General features: G+C 31.0%; 1 protein-coding gene across 1 annotated transcript; it reads right to left on the reverse strand.

Moving 5' to 3' along the window:
• Positions 1–656: 656 nt before the first annotated feature.
• On the reverse strand, positions 657–4,667 carry LOC109177876 (mannose-6-phosphate isomerase 1-like). Its single transcript, XM_019327352.1, has 5 exons — positions 4,091–4,667; positions 3,356–3,523; positions 2,866–3,078; positions 1,390–1,656; positions 657–1,238 (listed from the first exon to the last, which is right to left on the reverse strand). Exons 1-5 carry the CDS (start codon positions 4,454–4,456, stop codon positions 918–920), a joined length of 1,335 nt encoding a protein of 444 aa, XP_019182897.1. The 5' UTR covers positions 4,457–4,667; the 3' UTR covers positions 657–917.
• Between the last annotated feature and the right edge of the window lie 11,526 nt (positions 4,668–16,193).

Consider the following 16,193-nt stretch of genomic DNA (forward strand, 5'->3'; position numbering starts at 1 on the left):
TCTCACATTACCTTCCTGGAGGTAATCTTATTACCTGGGGTAATCCAAGATTCCGTGAACCAAACGCCCCCTTAAAGGCTATGCTGTTTTTGTAATTTGTAAATTCTTAAAGGTTATACTTTTGAATATAAAGTGAAAAATATTAAGTTGAGTTTGTAATTTGATTTATGTTTTTTTTTTGTGTTTTATTGTAGAATTTAATTGTAGATAGACAATAATTATCAATTGAGACAAATGAAAAGAATTGATTTTGATTAGAACAATTAATATATAAGCTCGTTTTATGTTTCATCATCTTATGAATTTTTTATTATTACAATTTGTTTTGTAATTTGCAAATTTGATATTTTTTCATTATTAGATATTGTTGTGTGGAGTAATAAATATGTTTTGAAAATTAGATAAATAATAAGTAATAAATATGTTTAGAAAATTAGATAAATTTTACTAAGTAGAAATAAAGAGTTTTCTAATAAAATATATAACAATTTAGAAAGTAATAAATATTTTATAAAAAAAAAAATAATAAATATTAACTTTTTAAAAAATGATATGGCATTTTCTCTTTCACTATTGTATATAGCATTTATCATATAAATCCTCCTTAAACATGACAATAGACAAGGATAGCGCACAAAACTAAAATAAAATTGTCATTTATAATTCTGTAAAGAGAAATAATTTATGTTTTATTTCATATTTTGAATAACAAACAACAATGGCTGGAGGTGGGTCGAACAGAGCTACTGTTCTTTAACTTTTTACATAGCTACAATCAAAACATTCTGGAATTGACACCCCTATTCATAACTCTTACTATAATTGACTATACAAAACTGGGAGATTTATTTGATGTTGCAGAATACTTGTATATTACATGAACCTCTACCATATAACTTATATGTGAAATTGAAGGATTAAACACACGTTTTAACTCCAGCTCTAAACAAACTTAGCCCTGTTATGGTCGAGACCGCGATACCTGTGTTTGCAGGTGCAAACAGAACGTCGCCTTCAACAACAGTCTCGCCTTCAACGACCACCTCGTTTGATGATGCAGTGCTCATAGTTCCCTCTCCTGCCATGATCACAAAAATGAACGCACCTGGAACTGCCGGGAAAACTGTTGTTGCTGCTGGTGGAAGAATGCACTGGTCTACCTCAAATTCGTCGAAGGGAGGACTATATCGCTTTGTATATGAGTCCAAAGCCTGGCCTTTAAGGATTTCAGGAAAGGCCTGCATCAAGAAATGCCCAAATCAGAATAATCAAAGCATATATTCAGTTAATCTATTCTTCCAAGTAAGTTCTCTAATCTGGGATGAAGTACTTATAATCCCACCTCGGGGCCATTTGATTTAATTTTCTATTTCAGTGTGTAATCATTACCTGTTTGTACGTGAGCATAGAGCAAAGAGTCTCGACATCGCGGTTCTTTGGTGTAAGTCCAGCACGCACAACATTGTCCGAGGTTGCCATACATTCAATGCACTCACCAAATAGATATGCATGAGGCTCATTTGCCCCCAAATACAATGCTTCGCCAGGACTAAGTTTCACATAGTTAAACAAAAATGCTGCTATTACACCAACATCACCTGGATATTGCTTTTCAAGTCTCAACACTAGCTTCTCTTTCTCGGTTAGCTCCCTAGCCTGTAATATAAGAGCATAATTAGAAGAATGGCAACAGAAAAGGTATAAATTTAAATAGCAACCCTTCCAGGGAAAAATCAAGATCATATCTCACTAAAAGATGTACGGAGTATATAACATGCTGAAGTATTTGATTAGTGAGGAACTATAGAACTAGCATAATGCCATAACATGCCAAATTAAAATAAAGGCTCTATTTGACCGAGCTTATTTAGAAATTTATAGCTTATTTTAAGCTACTAATAAAGTTCTGTTTGCTAATGTTTTCAAAATAAGCTAATAGATTAAAATAAAAGCTTATTTTGAAAAGTTATCTTAGTTAGCCTTTGAAAAATAAACTAATAGCTTCCTAACATTTTTTGAAAAGCTACCTTAGTTATCTTTATCCTTATTATTTTAAATAAATGACCCATCATTTAACCCTTCCAATTAAAACCCTTGCCTTTTCTCTTCTCCTATTTAATTTTAGAAAAAAAAAAAAAAGACATTTTATTTTTAAATTATAAGCTTTAATGGATCACTTGGATTATTACAAAATGAGCCCCATGAAGTTATTTATACTTATTTCACCCTCAAGGGAGGGTGGAAATCTACTTGATTGTATAACTATGATTATATCTCTAAAATCCATTCTAAAATTCTATATAATCAAATGAGTTTTATAATGTTTTATAAGATTCTATTGATCTTTACACTTGTTTCAAAAAACTATCAATCTTTACCCTTCAAAATGTTAAATTTTAATATCTAAACAATCCTATTTAAAATTTAAAACTATTTAAATTTTATAAAGATGTACTTTTTAGTGTCTTTACATTTGTTCAACTTATCAAAAAGTTAATTTTACCAAACATTTTTAAGAATAATCAGCTAGTTTAACAGTTTTTCATTTTTCAGCTTATAACTTATAACTTTTCAACTAAGTTTACCAAACATAGCCAAAAAAAATCAAAAATACCAACTACACAAATCAAAACATGGTATCCACAAGTACGACACCAGAACTTAATCCGGAGAATGCACATAAATACCCTGTTCCCATTCAAGGAAATATATAATCACAAGTGTATTATAATCACCTCAAATAATTCAGTTTTTACATAAAGGGATAGACAACCAGAGTTGAATCCACAGAACTACAATGTAAAGCATTTCAAGCAAGATTTGAACATGGATACATATAATAAAAAGGGCAAAGTTCGAAGTTACCTCGTTTTTAATGTTCAGCCGGCTTATCAATTTGGATATAACCTGGGAAATCACATCTTTGCTAGCTGACATAAGCTTTGTAAATAAGGACTTAAGAATTGGTTTTGCATTCTCATCCACTTCATCCTCATTCACATGTAAAACCTGCTCCACATGTGCACTGCCAACCACTTCTCCAATCTCAGGCACAGTTTGGACAACAAATTTGAGTTCCTGGAATTAAAAAATAAATAACCCTCAAATCCTTTTAACTACTTATAATCAAAGTAATTTTTGCTAGAATCATATAGACATTTATAGGAAATCTAAACCAATGTTCATTAAGATATATAAAAAGTGAAGAAATCCTGCTCACATCTATCATCCAGAGTCAACTGAGCTGCCCGTACGGCAGTGAAGAAAACCTTCTATTACAACTAAATCCTGACTCAAAACACATAAAAACATGAAAGAGAGCGCAGAAGCCATGAAAATGAAGGTAATAAGTTACCTCGAAACTAACGAATCCACATAAAGCTTCAAAATCTGTCAGCGCTAAAGCCATCTCAGGCTTGTGATTGGCATCCTTGTACACTTCCGGCTGCTCCTTGTGCAGTCGAGCAGCCAAATCCTTATCCGGATGAGCCTGAATCGACAAAGCTTTCGCAACAGAGAGCACCTAAAACACCAAACACAATAACTCACTAATTATGCAATCTTATGGATTACAGAGCTCTAGCTAACCAAAGTACACAGATCTCAATTATAGTAATCATTTTTTTTTTAGAAATCATAGCAAAACTTTAGATAATTATTAATATATATTGGTTTGGTAACATAGTTAGCTTATCAGTCCATTTCAATTTATTTGATTAATTAGCTTTTTTAGCAGCTTATTATTTCAAAATGCTAAAATTCAAAAAACTGTTTAAAACAGCTTTTTTATTAGTTTTTTGAGAAAGTCATTTTGTATATAATCAATTACCAGCTAACGGCTAATTTACCAAATATTTTTCTATAATAATATTATCAACTAACCAAATCCATTAACTCAATTAGCTAATAGTTATTTACCACCTGTATTTTAAGCCACCTACAAATTTGCAGAAAATAATAATAATAATAATAATAATAATATTATTATTATTATTATTATTTAATACAATTTAATTTTTGCTTAAAAGTAATTTTAAAATATAATAATAAACTAGTTCCGTTGAAAATTAGATAAGCCGTAAGAACCGACCTTGAAGAGGAACGGAAGATCAGCGCCCCAAGTCTTAACGACCTTATCGCCAAGCACAGTAGGGTTGCGTTGAATCCAGTCCTTCAAAGTCAGCGAGTATTTCTCTCTCCCGCCGCCATTGGAGAGTCCATTCGCGACGGCGCTTCCGCGTGAAGCTCCGACGACGTAGGCCGGGCCGGACTCGTGCGTCCCCATCCAGAATTCAGCACAGGGCGTATCCTCCCCAACCTCCTCGCCGGTGTTGCTCGAGTACAGCCGTGCCACACAGGATTCCCGCCCGATGCGGCCCCAATCATAATTCTTCACCGAGCACCTTAGCCTCACTAGCATACCCTCCTCCGGCGCCGGAAAACCGTCGGCCTCCATAGCTTGAAGCGGTTGAAGACTGTAGATATGGACACAGAACAACAGACGAAGCTGGAGAGGTTATATATATATATACGTATAGATTGATAGGAAATAGGAATACTAAATTGAGAAGGAATCGGAGAGAGAATCCATCTAAGAGACAAAAATCAATGGGCTTTTGAAGGCATAAATTCGAGAGGGAAAGCAGAGAAGAGTGTCAGAATTCAGAAAGTGAATGGAAGATAGGCGGAACTTTTGGCGTTATCATTACATGTTTTTTTTTTTTGTTGTTGTTGTTGATTTAGCCCCTTATGTTTTGCAAACTGTTAATATGACCGCTCAACTTTTAACTTGAACAATAAAGACCAAATTCTAGTAAAACAATCCATATTTTAACATAAACTAAAGTGTTCAATTTTGAAATAAAAATACAAAATAATAGGTTCCAAAATAATAATCGCAACTTTCTGATTCAAAACAACATGCTCTAAAACAAAACCCTCACTAGTTTATTTCAATACAAAAGGTTTTCAAAATAAGAACCTCAACTGTTTGTTTCAAAACAGTGGGTTTCAAAACTAAAACCTCAAACATTCAATTCAAAACAACAGTTTCTAAAACAAAAACGTCAACCGTTTATTTCAAAACAATAGGTTTCAAAAAAGAACCTCATACATTTGTTTCAAAACAACCGGCTTCAAAACAAGGACCACAATATTTCGATTCAAAACAACAAGTTCTAAAACAAAAATCTCAGCAGTTTATTTCAAAACAACGATTTCCAAAACAAGAACCACATCAATTTGTTTCAAAACTATAACCTCACCATTTCAATTCAAACACGAAATTTAAAAACAAAACTTCAACCATTCAATTTAAAATTATAGATTCCAAAACTTGAATATTAACAATTCAATATAAAACATGTTCCAAAAATTAGAAACTCAGCATTTCCGTTATAAGAATCGAAAGATAGTAGTATATTTAGATTAATTGGATTAATTATAGTAAAACATGTCCAATAGAAGGTGACTTAGTGATTAAAACATAGATAAATTACACATATCTGAAAACATTTGGCATGAATCAGCGAAATAAAAGAGGGGCCAAATCAACAATCTTCATAAAACAAGGGACTTAATGGATCTGTTTCCTATTATGACTTGCCTACCAAAATGTGACGGAAGAGTCCCAGCACCGTTCAGGTTTTTTGGTTCACAATCCAATGCAAAAAACTTTCCTGGACCCACACACGTTATCCGGTAAAATAAATTTCACTATCCATATATATTTCTCGGCCGTTATTTCTCTGGTTCAATTAATGATACTTTATTGTAGTTATTTTTAATTTAATTTTTTTAATATTAAATTTATTATTAGTATATAAAATTTATATATTTAAAAACTATATTAAAAATACTACTAAGAAAAAAGGTAAAATTGTTCTCCAAAATTATTCGAATAATGCAATTAAGTCACCTAAATAAAAAAAACTTTATTCAGATATCATAAATCTGTAAAATTGTTTAATTGAATCTAAATTAACTTGTATAACAAATTAATTCTTTCCAAACTTAACACATGTCACTTTTAAAATATTTTTTTATTTTTATTCTTTAAATTTTTATTTATTTATTTATTAAATTATAAAAAGAAAAGAGTTTCAGCTACCGGCTGTTCGGCGGCTTAAACTCTTTTTTTTTTAATAATTTAATAAATAAATAAATAAAATTTTAAAGAATAAAAATAAAAAATATTTTAAAAGTGATATGTGTTAAGCTTGGGAAGAATTAACCTGCTATACATGTTGATTTGAACTCAATTAAACAAGTTTATAAGTTTAGGAAATCTGAATGAAGCTTTTTACTTAGAGGACCTAATTGCATTATCTGAATGACTTAGGGGGCTGTTTGATCCCTTTTTCAAAATAATATAAAATACACAAAATCAAATTTAAAAATAATTAAAAATTACTAAAAAAATAAGCCATGAAGAAATAGTTGATTTGACCAATGAATAGTAAATAAAACAGACAAAATGAGACAGATGAAACATCAACCACAAAAAATATTTCATTATTGTACGTAAAAATATTAAATAATACAAATTAAAAAATCAAAGGTTATTCACACCAATTTTTTAGTAATAAATACAGTAATTTTTCGGTGTTATAAAATGTTCTCTTCATTTTAAAATTTGTCTTTATTTAAATAAAAAAAAAAAGTACACATGGACAGTAATAATTAAATCATGCATAATTGCACGTTGTTTAAATGTTTGCTTATCTTTTTTATTTATTTATTTTTTTTTTGAAAGTTACTGGCTCTATTACATTGTAGTATCTGTTCATATACTTTCTCAACCTACTGAAACACAAAGAACCAATAACGCCTCCACTGAGGCTTGAACTCATAATCTTCCAAATGGAAGTCCAACCCGGATACCATTAGACCACATAGTCCTGGTAATGTTTGCTTAATTTAATGAAAGAAAAATTGAAAATAAAAATAAAAAATACTTTATCATTTCAAAACGAAACAACAAAAAGATTTGGTCTGTGGGGTCAGCTTTAGCATAGAAATTTTGGCAGCAAGTAGCCAATTACTGAGTAAATGGTACTTATATATGTTCTCTAACCGGATTCTATGACAATATAAATATTTTTTTCAAATAAATAAAATAAAATTTAATATGATATTAATTCTTCATAAGGTTGAACCCCAACCCTAAAGGCCCCCCACACCCCGGCCCGACAATAATATGATATTAATTAAGAGAGTAGTTAGAGGTTAGGAGAGATCTAGGCAAAAAAAATGATGAAATTTGACATTTTTTTTTTCTTTTACGTCGCAAAAGAAGTATAAAAGCAAGAAATTAAGCTAATCACATAAATTTCGTTCACGTTTAGCCCAACGACTGATATTCGTAATATTTATGTCTTGTAATAGTTATATTTAAGGGGCCGTTTGGTTCAGGTTATATTACATAACCAAGGGAATGTGACATTCCAGAGTTTAGATTCCCCTGTTTGGTTCAAATTATCTGAGGGAATCCAACATTCCCTGGGAATGGAACATTCCCGCCACATAAGATTTTGAAGGGAATGTGATTCCCTTCTCTTTCTTAGGTAATGTAAGATAACCTTGGATATTTATAAATTTTACAATTTTAATTCTAATTATTTAAAATATATATATATATATATATATATATATATATATATATATATATATATATATATATATATATATATATATATATATATATATATATATATATATATATATCAAGGTTGCAGTAGGCGCTAGGCGCTAGTCGGGCGGCCGGGCAGCGCCTAGCGCCTAGGCGGTCTAGGCGGCGCCTAGGCGGATTCTAGGCGGCGCTAGGCGGGCACCAAAAAAATTAAAAAAAATAGTGAGAGACTTGTAGTTCGACAATTTTAATGAGGTTGTTTTCAACGTTCACTCAAATAACACATCTAAATAAATGAAATAATGATAATTTATAAGTCATAATGTGATAATAATATTAAAATCAATAATTAATGAAAGACGACATCGGTCAAAATCAGACAAAATCGATCAAAATCGGTCAAAACGGTCAAAATTGGACGAAATCGGTCGACTCGGCCGAGTTGACCGACTCGGCCGAGTTTGACCGCCCAGGCGGCCGACCGAGTTTTGGCCGCCTATAGGCCAAAACTCCAAGGCAAGTGGCCGCCTAGCGCCTAGGCGGCCGAGTTTTACAACACTGATATATATATATATATATATATATATATATATATATATATATATATATATATATATATATATATATATATATATATATATATATATATATATATATATATATATATATATATATATATATAAGGTAACCCCAAACCAAACATTATATTACATACCTCAATTTTAACCAAACACAAGAATCTAACATTCCCAGTAATCTAACATTCCCAGCAATCTGACATTCCCTAAGGTAATCTAACATTCCGTGAACCAAACGGCCCCTAAATTCTAACAATTTTTTTTGAGTAACAAGAGAAACTCAAAACTATTATTCAAGGGTGTACATAGGATGAATTTTCTGACCAGTTCAAACAAATAACACTAATATGCTGTTTCAATTAAAAATTTTATGATTATCAAATTAATAGACTAATTTACTCTGACCGTTCTATTTTAATAATTTATTACTAAATGATAAAATTGATTTATTTAAAGGTGAATATCTGGCAGGGGCAGGGATGTTTGGTAGTAGAAATAGTAAAAATGGATACGTAGGAAGTTAACGTCACAGAAGAATAATAAAAAGGGAGTGACGTCAAAAGGAGATATTTGTTCAGATCTTCGGGATTGATGAACAGATAATGACGATGAGACAGGTTGGAATGCGCTATACGGAATATATTGCCTTTTTTATTTTTTGAAGATCAATATATTGGCTTTTATATAGATGAAATGTATACGTAATACGTGCGTTTAAAATGCGTAGTTGGGCTACTTTTGTATAAAGTGATGGAGGATATATGGATTAAAGTAATAAAAGGATAGTGACAAATATTGGTTACAAGTGGTTTAGCCTTAAGGCAAGTCATTGTTTGTTTATGTCCCCTGTACTACATGTCCGCATGGGTAGTTCAACTGGTCATAGAGGTGAAACTTTGGAAGAATGACCAGGGATCGAGTCTCACTAGCGGCAGTGAGGGGGGCTCCTTGTGTGCAGTGAGCACTGGTCTAGCCTCTGTAATTAATGTTCAGTTAAGTCACCATGATTTACAAATATATAGTACATATTATGGAGTAATTGTTAAGATGTACTAATATAATTATTCTGTTGTGGTGTGGTTAATTTCGAGTTCTAGGTTAATTATGTTAAATCGAATATGGTGATAATCAAATCAAAATTGTATAAACGATTTGGATTACGATTTAAAATTGGATCTTAAAAGATTTTGATTTCAGTTTATAAAATCTAAAACGTGAAAGGTTTTAGTTTCGACCCATAAATTTTTTTTTAAAAAAAATTTATATTTAATATTGTCCACTATACTTAGCTGAAATGAGCAGCTGCCTAAGGCTCAAGAACTCGAAAATAATCACTGATGGCCATGCTCTAAAACCCTACAACATTATTATTATTATCTTTTAATTTTGAATTAAAGTCTAATTTAAATCAATGGGTTGAACCAGAACCTCCAATTCTTCTAGTCCTGTAACCAAGTCTTAGGCATCCCTAACTTTATATGTACCAAGACTTGTCCATTATAGGCTAAAGTTGATGGGCCGACCTATACTAGGTGGAGGCCACCTAGACGGGGTTCATCTTCCTTGAACTAAGAGCATTCTATTTGAGGTGGAAGAGAAAGAGAAGAGAAAAAATTTGAAGTACTTATAGGAGGAGTTAATTTTTTTTATCTTCACAGTGGACCTTATAAAAGAACAAAAAAATTGTTGTTGGTGCGCGTGAGGCGCTCCAGAAGTGCCAATCGTTATGTTGTGGAATCGTGCCAACCTTACCTTGCCTTGTAAGGTGGGTACGGTTTCAAACGATGTTATTTTCATGTGGTTGAGTAATGACTGGTGCCGTTAGTGACATCGTTATCCTCTATAATTTTTATAATGTAGATTCATAAAATATATACTTTAGATTCATAATTTCTAAATTGTAGATTCATAATTTCTATACCGTAGATTCATAATTTCTATACAGTAGATTCATAATTTCTATACTGCAGATTCATAATATCTGTACTGTAGATTTATAATTTCTAAACTGTATAATTATCAAATTATGAACATATAGTTCTGTGATTTGTGAATACAGAGTTCAACAATTGAGAATATGAACATCGAAAATTATGAACATATAGCTCTATAATTATGAACATATAGCTCTATCACATGTTCACAAACTTAATACTGTAGATTCATAATTTAAGTACAGTAGATTAATAATTTCTAAACTGTGCGATTGCAAAGAGAGAAAAGCCGTTAACGGCAAGTGAAAAACTTTTTTTTTAATAATTAGAACGGCGTTGCTTTCAACGAAAACGACACCATTTTGAAACTGTGCCCATCTTGCAAGGTGGGCATGGTTTCACGGCATAATTTGCTCAGAAGCACCCAGCAGGACGCGTGCACTCTAAATAGAAAGCTTTGAATAACTACATTAGTATAGTTTTTTACAAAATTTTAATAGCGAAGTAGGAGATGAGGTAGGAAAAAGAAAAAAGAAAAAAGAGTAGTCAGAATTATTATTTGCCTGCCTAACCCATTGATTTTTGTATTTATCCATGGAATTAAAAAGAAATGCTTTCTTAGCGGCCCTGTTACTTTTGTTCGTTTAACAAGTCCATTACCTCAAAATTGTAATCCAATTTATGATGGGTCTGGTCCAATAAAATCATTATAGTCAATTAAAATATATAAGTTTTGTTCAATCAACTCCAAATAATATATCAATAGAAGTTATAAAATATTTGTAAGAGTGTATTTAATTTAGAATTCTAAAATTTTTTGTAAACTTTGTAATATGAAAAAGTTTTTAAAATTCTATAAAAATTACAAACGTTTATAAACTCAGTACAAAATTTATGAAAGTCTAAAAAATTATTTAAAAGCCGTATATACTCTAGATCAAGCTTGCCCGTTATTATATATATGTAGCTTGCATAGTGCAGCTGAAGAAGAATCTAGAGCCTATGACTGGAAGCTATTCTGGAATTCTGATCCAACAATTAACTTAAGTGCTCATGAAGAAGAAGAAGATCAGAAGGTGTTTTATGGGCATATATATATTTACACATAGTTGGTGTTTAAATTCTAACTAAATTTACACATAGTTAATCACCGGATACGTGTAAAGAGTATATATATTTATAACGTGAGTAACCTCTAGGCATATTATCTCAATAAAGACAGTAAGATAGAACATCATGACCACACTTTAACGTAAAAATTATGGATGGGGTATAATGTTTTTTTAGAAAGATAAACGAAATTATACATCATATATTTAATTTCATCAACATACATAAACTAATAACTAAATACTCAATTACCTATTGTTAACCAAACTCTTAGCATAAAGTTTAATCAGCCTTTGCACCACTTAATACTAATGTATAATTATAATATAGTATACTTATACAACATGAAAACATTACAAAAGTAACCTGATGATATTCGAAAAATGATAAGTATACTATTATGAAATAAAAGTTTTGTCATGTGTTTTGATTTGATTGGAAGAAAAAAAATAGAAAAGAAATAAAAACCATGACTCTTTTTTTTTTTTTTTCAAAAATAACTAAAACATATCACATAATAAATAAATAAATAAATAATATAATAACAATAACAATACATATAATATTACTCATGACATTTGGCTCCATTAGGTATATATAATTCCCAGTCAATCTTGCAGCCGGTGCCAGATAGCCGACTAAAGTTTTCAATATTTCTCTCTTAAAATTATCATCTTTTGTTTTATTTATTTATTTTTTGTTTTTTTGTTTTGTCTTGTTTTTTTTTTTTTTTTTTTTTGTTTTTTTTTTTGTTTTTTGTTTTAATTTGTCCATTCTTAATTAGAGCTAGTCACTGAAGTAATATAATGTTATTAGTCCACTAAAATGAAACTATTGGATGTTGTACATGTTACTAAATTAAATAATTTTCAAACTTTAATTGTACAAAGGAAAATAGTTAAAATTTTTTGTATGAAATTGATTTGTCTTATTTAAAATAATGTAATATACTTTAATTTACAATTACAAATTAAAAGAAATGGAGTTCAACATAACAAAGCAAGATATCTGCCCCTTTATTTGATCTTTATTTGATTTCTTCCCTTTGAATTGAAGGCTATTGCAGACTTGCAGTGTTGGTTAAGGAAACTGGAAATTCAAATTTGTGTCATTCTTTAGATAACTTGGGATTGAATAGAATGTTTTTATTTATTTATTTTTTGCCAATTTAAAAGTAGCGGAAACAACATTTAAAGGATTGGAGTTTTTTTTTTTTTTTTTTTTTTTTTTTTTTTTTTTTTTGGGGGGGGGGGGGGGGTGGGTTTGAAGAGCTAAGGGTACAACAATCACTACGTGAGGATGGATATGCACTAAATAAACATTACTTATGTGTAATAACATGTAATCACACAAGAGAGGTTAATAAATCATAGTAAAAATATCATATATGATGAATTTGACCGAAAGAGTGTTGACAATAAGAATTGAAAACTTTTCGATCTACCACTTAATTATGGGTGAAGAGCTTGGCATGGTGTAGCCAAAGTTTATAGGACCGGTTTAAACCATTTGTTTCTTACTTCTTCTGGTACATACAAATAACTGAAGGCACATTTATTTAACCCTAACAATTTATGACAATTGGTAAATAAACTAGGGAAAATGGCACTTTTTCCCCCTATGTTATATACTTATAGCACTTTTTCCCCCTCAATTATTTATGTAAGCACATTAGCCCCCTCAATTATTTTAAAAGTGGTGGTTTTCCCCCCTAATATATTAAATTGACATTTCTACCCTTAAAGTAAACATTTTATTTATTTTACTTCTCCAACAAATTATTGCGTATATGTAGCTATTACCACGGTTTGGTTCGAACTGAACCAGACACTATAGCAATCGAATTAAAAGTTTTCAATTATGATTCAGATCTAGAACCCAATATTTGGATTTCAATTTATTAAATTTAAGAATAAAAAAAAATTGGATCATGAACCGGCGGTTCCGGACCCCGTTCGCGATTTTGAACTGTCTATATTTAAAAATTTTATTTTTTATTTTAAAATAGTTTAAATTCAACAATAAATGTATTTTATTTTTCCAGTTCGGAACATGAACCGGCCATTCCAGTTCGCGATTTTAATAAACTCTAAATATCGCGTTTTGATTATAAATTGTAATTGGAATATTTTGGTTTGGTTACTATAGTATCTGGTTTGAACCAAATTATAGTAATAATTTATTGGAGAATAAAAATAAATGAAATATTTATTTTAAGGGTAAATATGTCCATTTAACATTTCAGGGGGAAAAAGAGCCACTTAAATAATTGAGGGGGAAAAAATGCTATAAGTATATAACATAGGGGGAAAAAGTGCCATTTTCCCAATAAACTATTTAAAACATTTGTAAAGTCATAATCAAGTTCTATGAGAACATCTGAATTAGTTTCATAATAGTAAGACTATGTTTTGCAAATTTAACTGAAAATTGTAAAGTAACTGAAAGCTGAAAAGCTATAAACTAGAAATTAAAAAATGAAGAAGGGATTATGCTTAAAAGTGTTTGGTAAAATTAGCTTTTTGATAAGTTGATAAATGTAAAAAAGACTAAAAGCTCATAAAATTTAAATAGTTTTAAATTTTAAATAGGATTGTTTACATATTAAAATTTAGCATTTTGAAGTGTAAAGATTTATAAAATCTTATAAAATATTATAGAACTTATAGAATTGTATAGAATTTTATGGTGGATTTTAGAGATATAATCGTAGTCATACAATCAAGAAGATCCCCATCATCCGTTGGCGAGGTTGAATAAGTATAAATAAACTCATGAGGCTCATTTTGTAACAACCCAAGTGGTCCCGGTATAGCTTATAGTTGAAAAATAAAATGTCTTTTTTTTTTTTTTTTCCAAAATTAAATAGGAGAAGAGAAAAGGCCTAAATGGTTTTTAATTGAGAAAGGTAAATGGTGTCACTTATTTAAAATAATAAAGATAAATGTGGGAAAAAAGTTAGGAAGCTATTAGCTTATTTTGGAAACATTAGCAAACAGAGTTTATAGCTTATTAGTAGCTTAAAATAAGCTATAACAAGGATAACCACAACAAGTATGAGAAGGGTCAAGGTGAAGGGTCTAATTAAAACTAATGAGGTATACAGCTAGCTGTTTCAAGAAATTTCAATTTCATCACTGTGTTTCACGGCTATGTTTGGTAAATCTAGTTGAAGATGGAGAGAAATTGGCCTAGGAAAACCTTTTCTTCCTAAGTGTTTAGAGAGAGTGGAGAGAGTCCAGAAGAGAGCCCCTCAAAATGAGGGTCAATGACCCTTATATAGATCCAAGGATTGACCCAGTATCTTTGACTTTAACCCGTAGATTGGGACCCGAACCGTTTGATCCCGACCCGATTATAAAATGAGAACACGGAGCTTACAAGGAGACTGAACCTGGGGTATATTCTCCATCAACAATAATTATTATATTATTATAATTGCGGTGAAAGTTGCGCATAAAGGAGAAGAGAAAAGAGTTTTAATTGGGAAGGATAAATAATGTCATATCTTTAAAATAATAAGGACAAAAAAAAAAAAAAACTACTAACTTATTTTGAAACTCTACATAAAGTAACGTTCTAAAACAAACTCTTATTATAAACTACAAGCTTATTTAGGAACATTATCAAACAGAACTTATAGCTTATTAATAGCTTCTAAATAAGGAAATCAAACAGACTCTAAGAATACGAATGCCGTATAAGAAAGGGGAAGGGGGAAGCATTTTGTCATGCACAATTGAAGAAATACCACCACTACTTCTGATCTTTTTAGCTAGCTTAGTCAAAGAATGGAAGTAAAATCTGCAAAGTTAATGTATGAGAATAAATAATTAAGCATTTTTTTTTAGGATCTTTATAGTCCAATAGTATCCGATTGCTCTCTTAAGCGGGAGGTGATAGGTTTGCACATTTTAATGCGAAGTGGTAGTAATTTATGATGTCACTAGCCGGCCGGACATTAGACTAATTTTGTTACTTGTCTCATATCAATATTCACTATGTCGCACGCGACAAATTTGTGGTATATCATTTTTAGGTGACAAGGAAACAAGTAGTTATAACTGAATGGTATGTACATGTTAAATTCTGTCTTATAGAGTTATAGTTCTATAGGGTTAAGGATCACAATAAACGCGTATGCATTATTTATAACTAACAAATTTAAATTAAGAAAATCAATTAACTTCTCCTAAAAGGTTGAATTGTCAACCCCAAGTATCTCCCCACACATCCTGGCACGACAGAGCATTTGGGAGGATGTAAATCACGGTGATTAGGGTTGTTAACGAACCGAACATAAACGAATGAAGGTTGTTTGTGTTCATTTGTTAAGGAATTTGGAGTGTTCGTGTTCATTTGTTAAGATTTTTAAAAATCCTGTTCGTGTTCGTTTGTTAAGCCTTCGTTAGTGTTTGTTAACGTCCGTGAACACGTTCACAAACATGTTCATTAACAAGCACGTTCACGAACATAATCATTTACGTTCGTGAACACTTAATAAACAAACACCTACACATGTTCATGATCACAATTCGTTTGTGAACACTAAATAATCTACGTTCACGAACAATAATCAAACAAACAACACAACTCCAAAACCAATATTACATACATACATACATACATACATATATATATATATATATATATATATATATATATATATATTGATAGTACTAATTCCACGTGTTAAGCGGTCAAGGTACTTAAATAAGATCAAGCAATAACAAATAGAAGTCTTTTATTGATCAAGGAGGACCTAATACAATCTAAGTGATTATCTCGAGGGCCGACTGACTGCGGTCGGGCAGCTCTGTAGATAATCTATCGATAGTTCAAAAAGTCCCCCACACTGTAGCCGCCGTGGGTATTTATAGCCGCTAGGCCGGAGACACAGCTCCGGCCGGCCGGCATGTGACCCACGTAGCATCCACGCGT

This window comes from Ipomoea nil, unplaced genomic scaffold (genome assembly GCF_001879475.1).
Source record: "Ipomoea nil cultivar Tokyo-kokei standard unplaced genomic scaffold, Asagao_1.1 scaffold0805, whole genome shotgun sequence".
NCBI lineage: Eukaryota > Viridiplantae > Streptophyta > Magnoliopsida > Solanales > Convolvulaceae > Ipomoea > Ipomoea nil.

What these genes read in the sequence shown, in the direction of transcription:
- LOC109177876 (XM_019327352.1), bottom strand. Translation starts at nt 4,456, where the DNA reads ATGGAGGCCGACGGTTTTCCGGCGCCGGAGGAGGGTATGCTAGTGAGG. An exon ending in ATCTTCCGTTCCTCTTCAAG is followed by an intron (nt 3,524 to 4,090) that starts GTCGGTTCTTAC and finishes TTGGTGTTTTAG; the next exon opens with GTGCTCTCTGTTGCGAAAGC. An exon ending in CTATGCTCACGTACAAACAG is followed by an intron (nt 1,239 to 1,389) that starts GTAATGATTACA and finishes TTCTTGATGCAG; the next exon opens with GCCTTTCCTGAAATCCTTAA.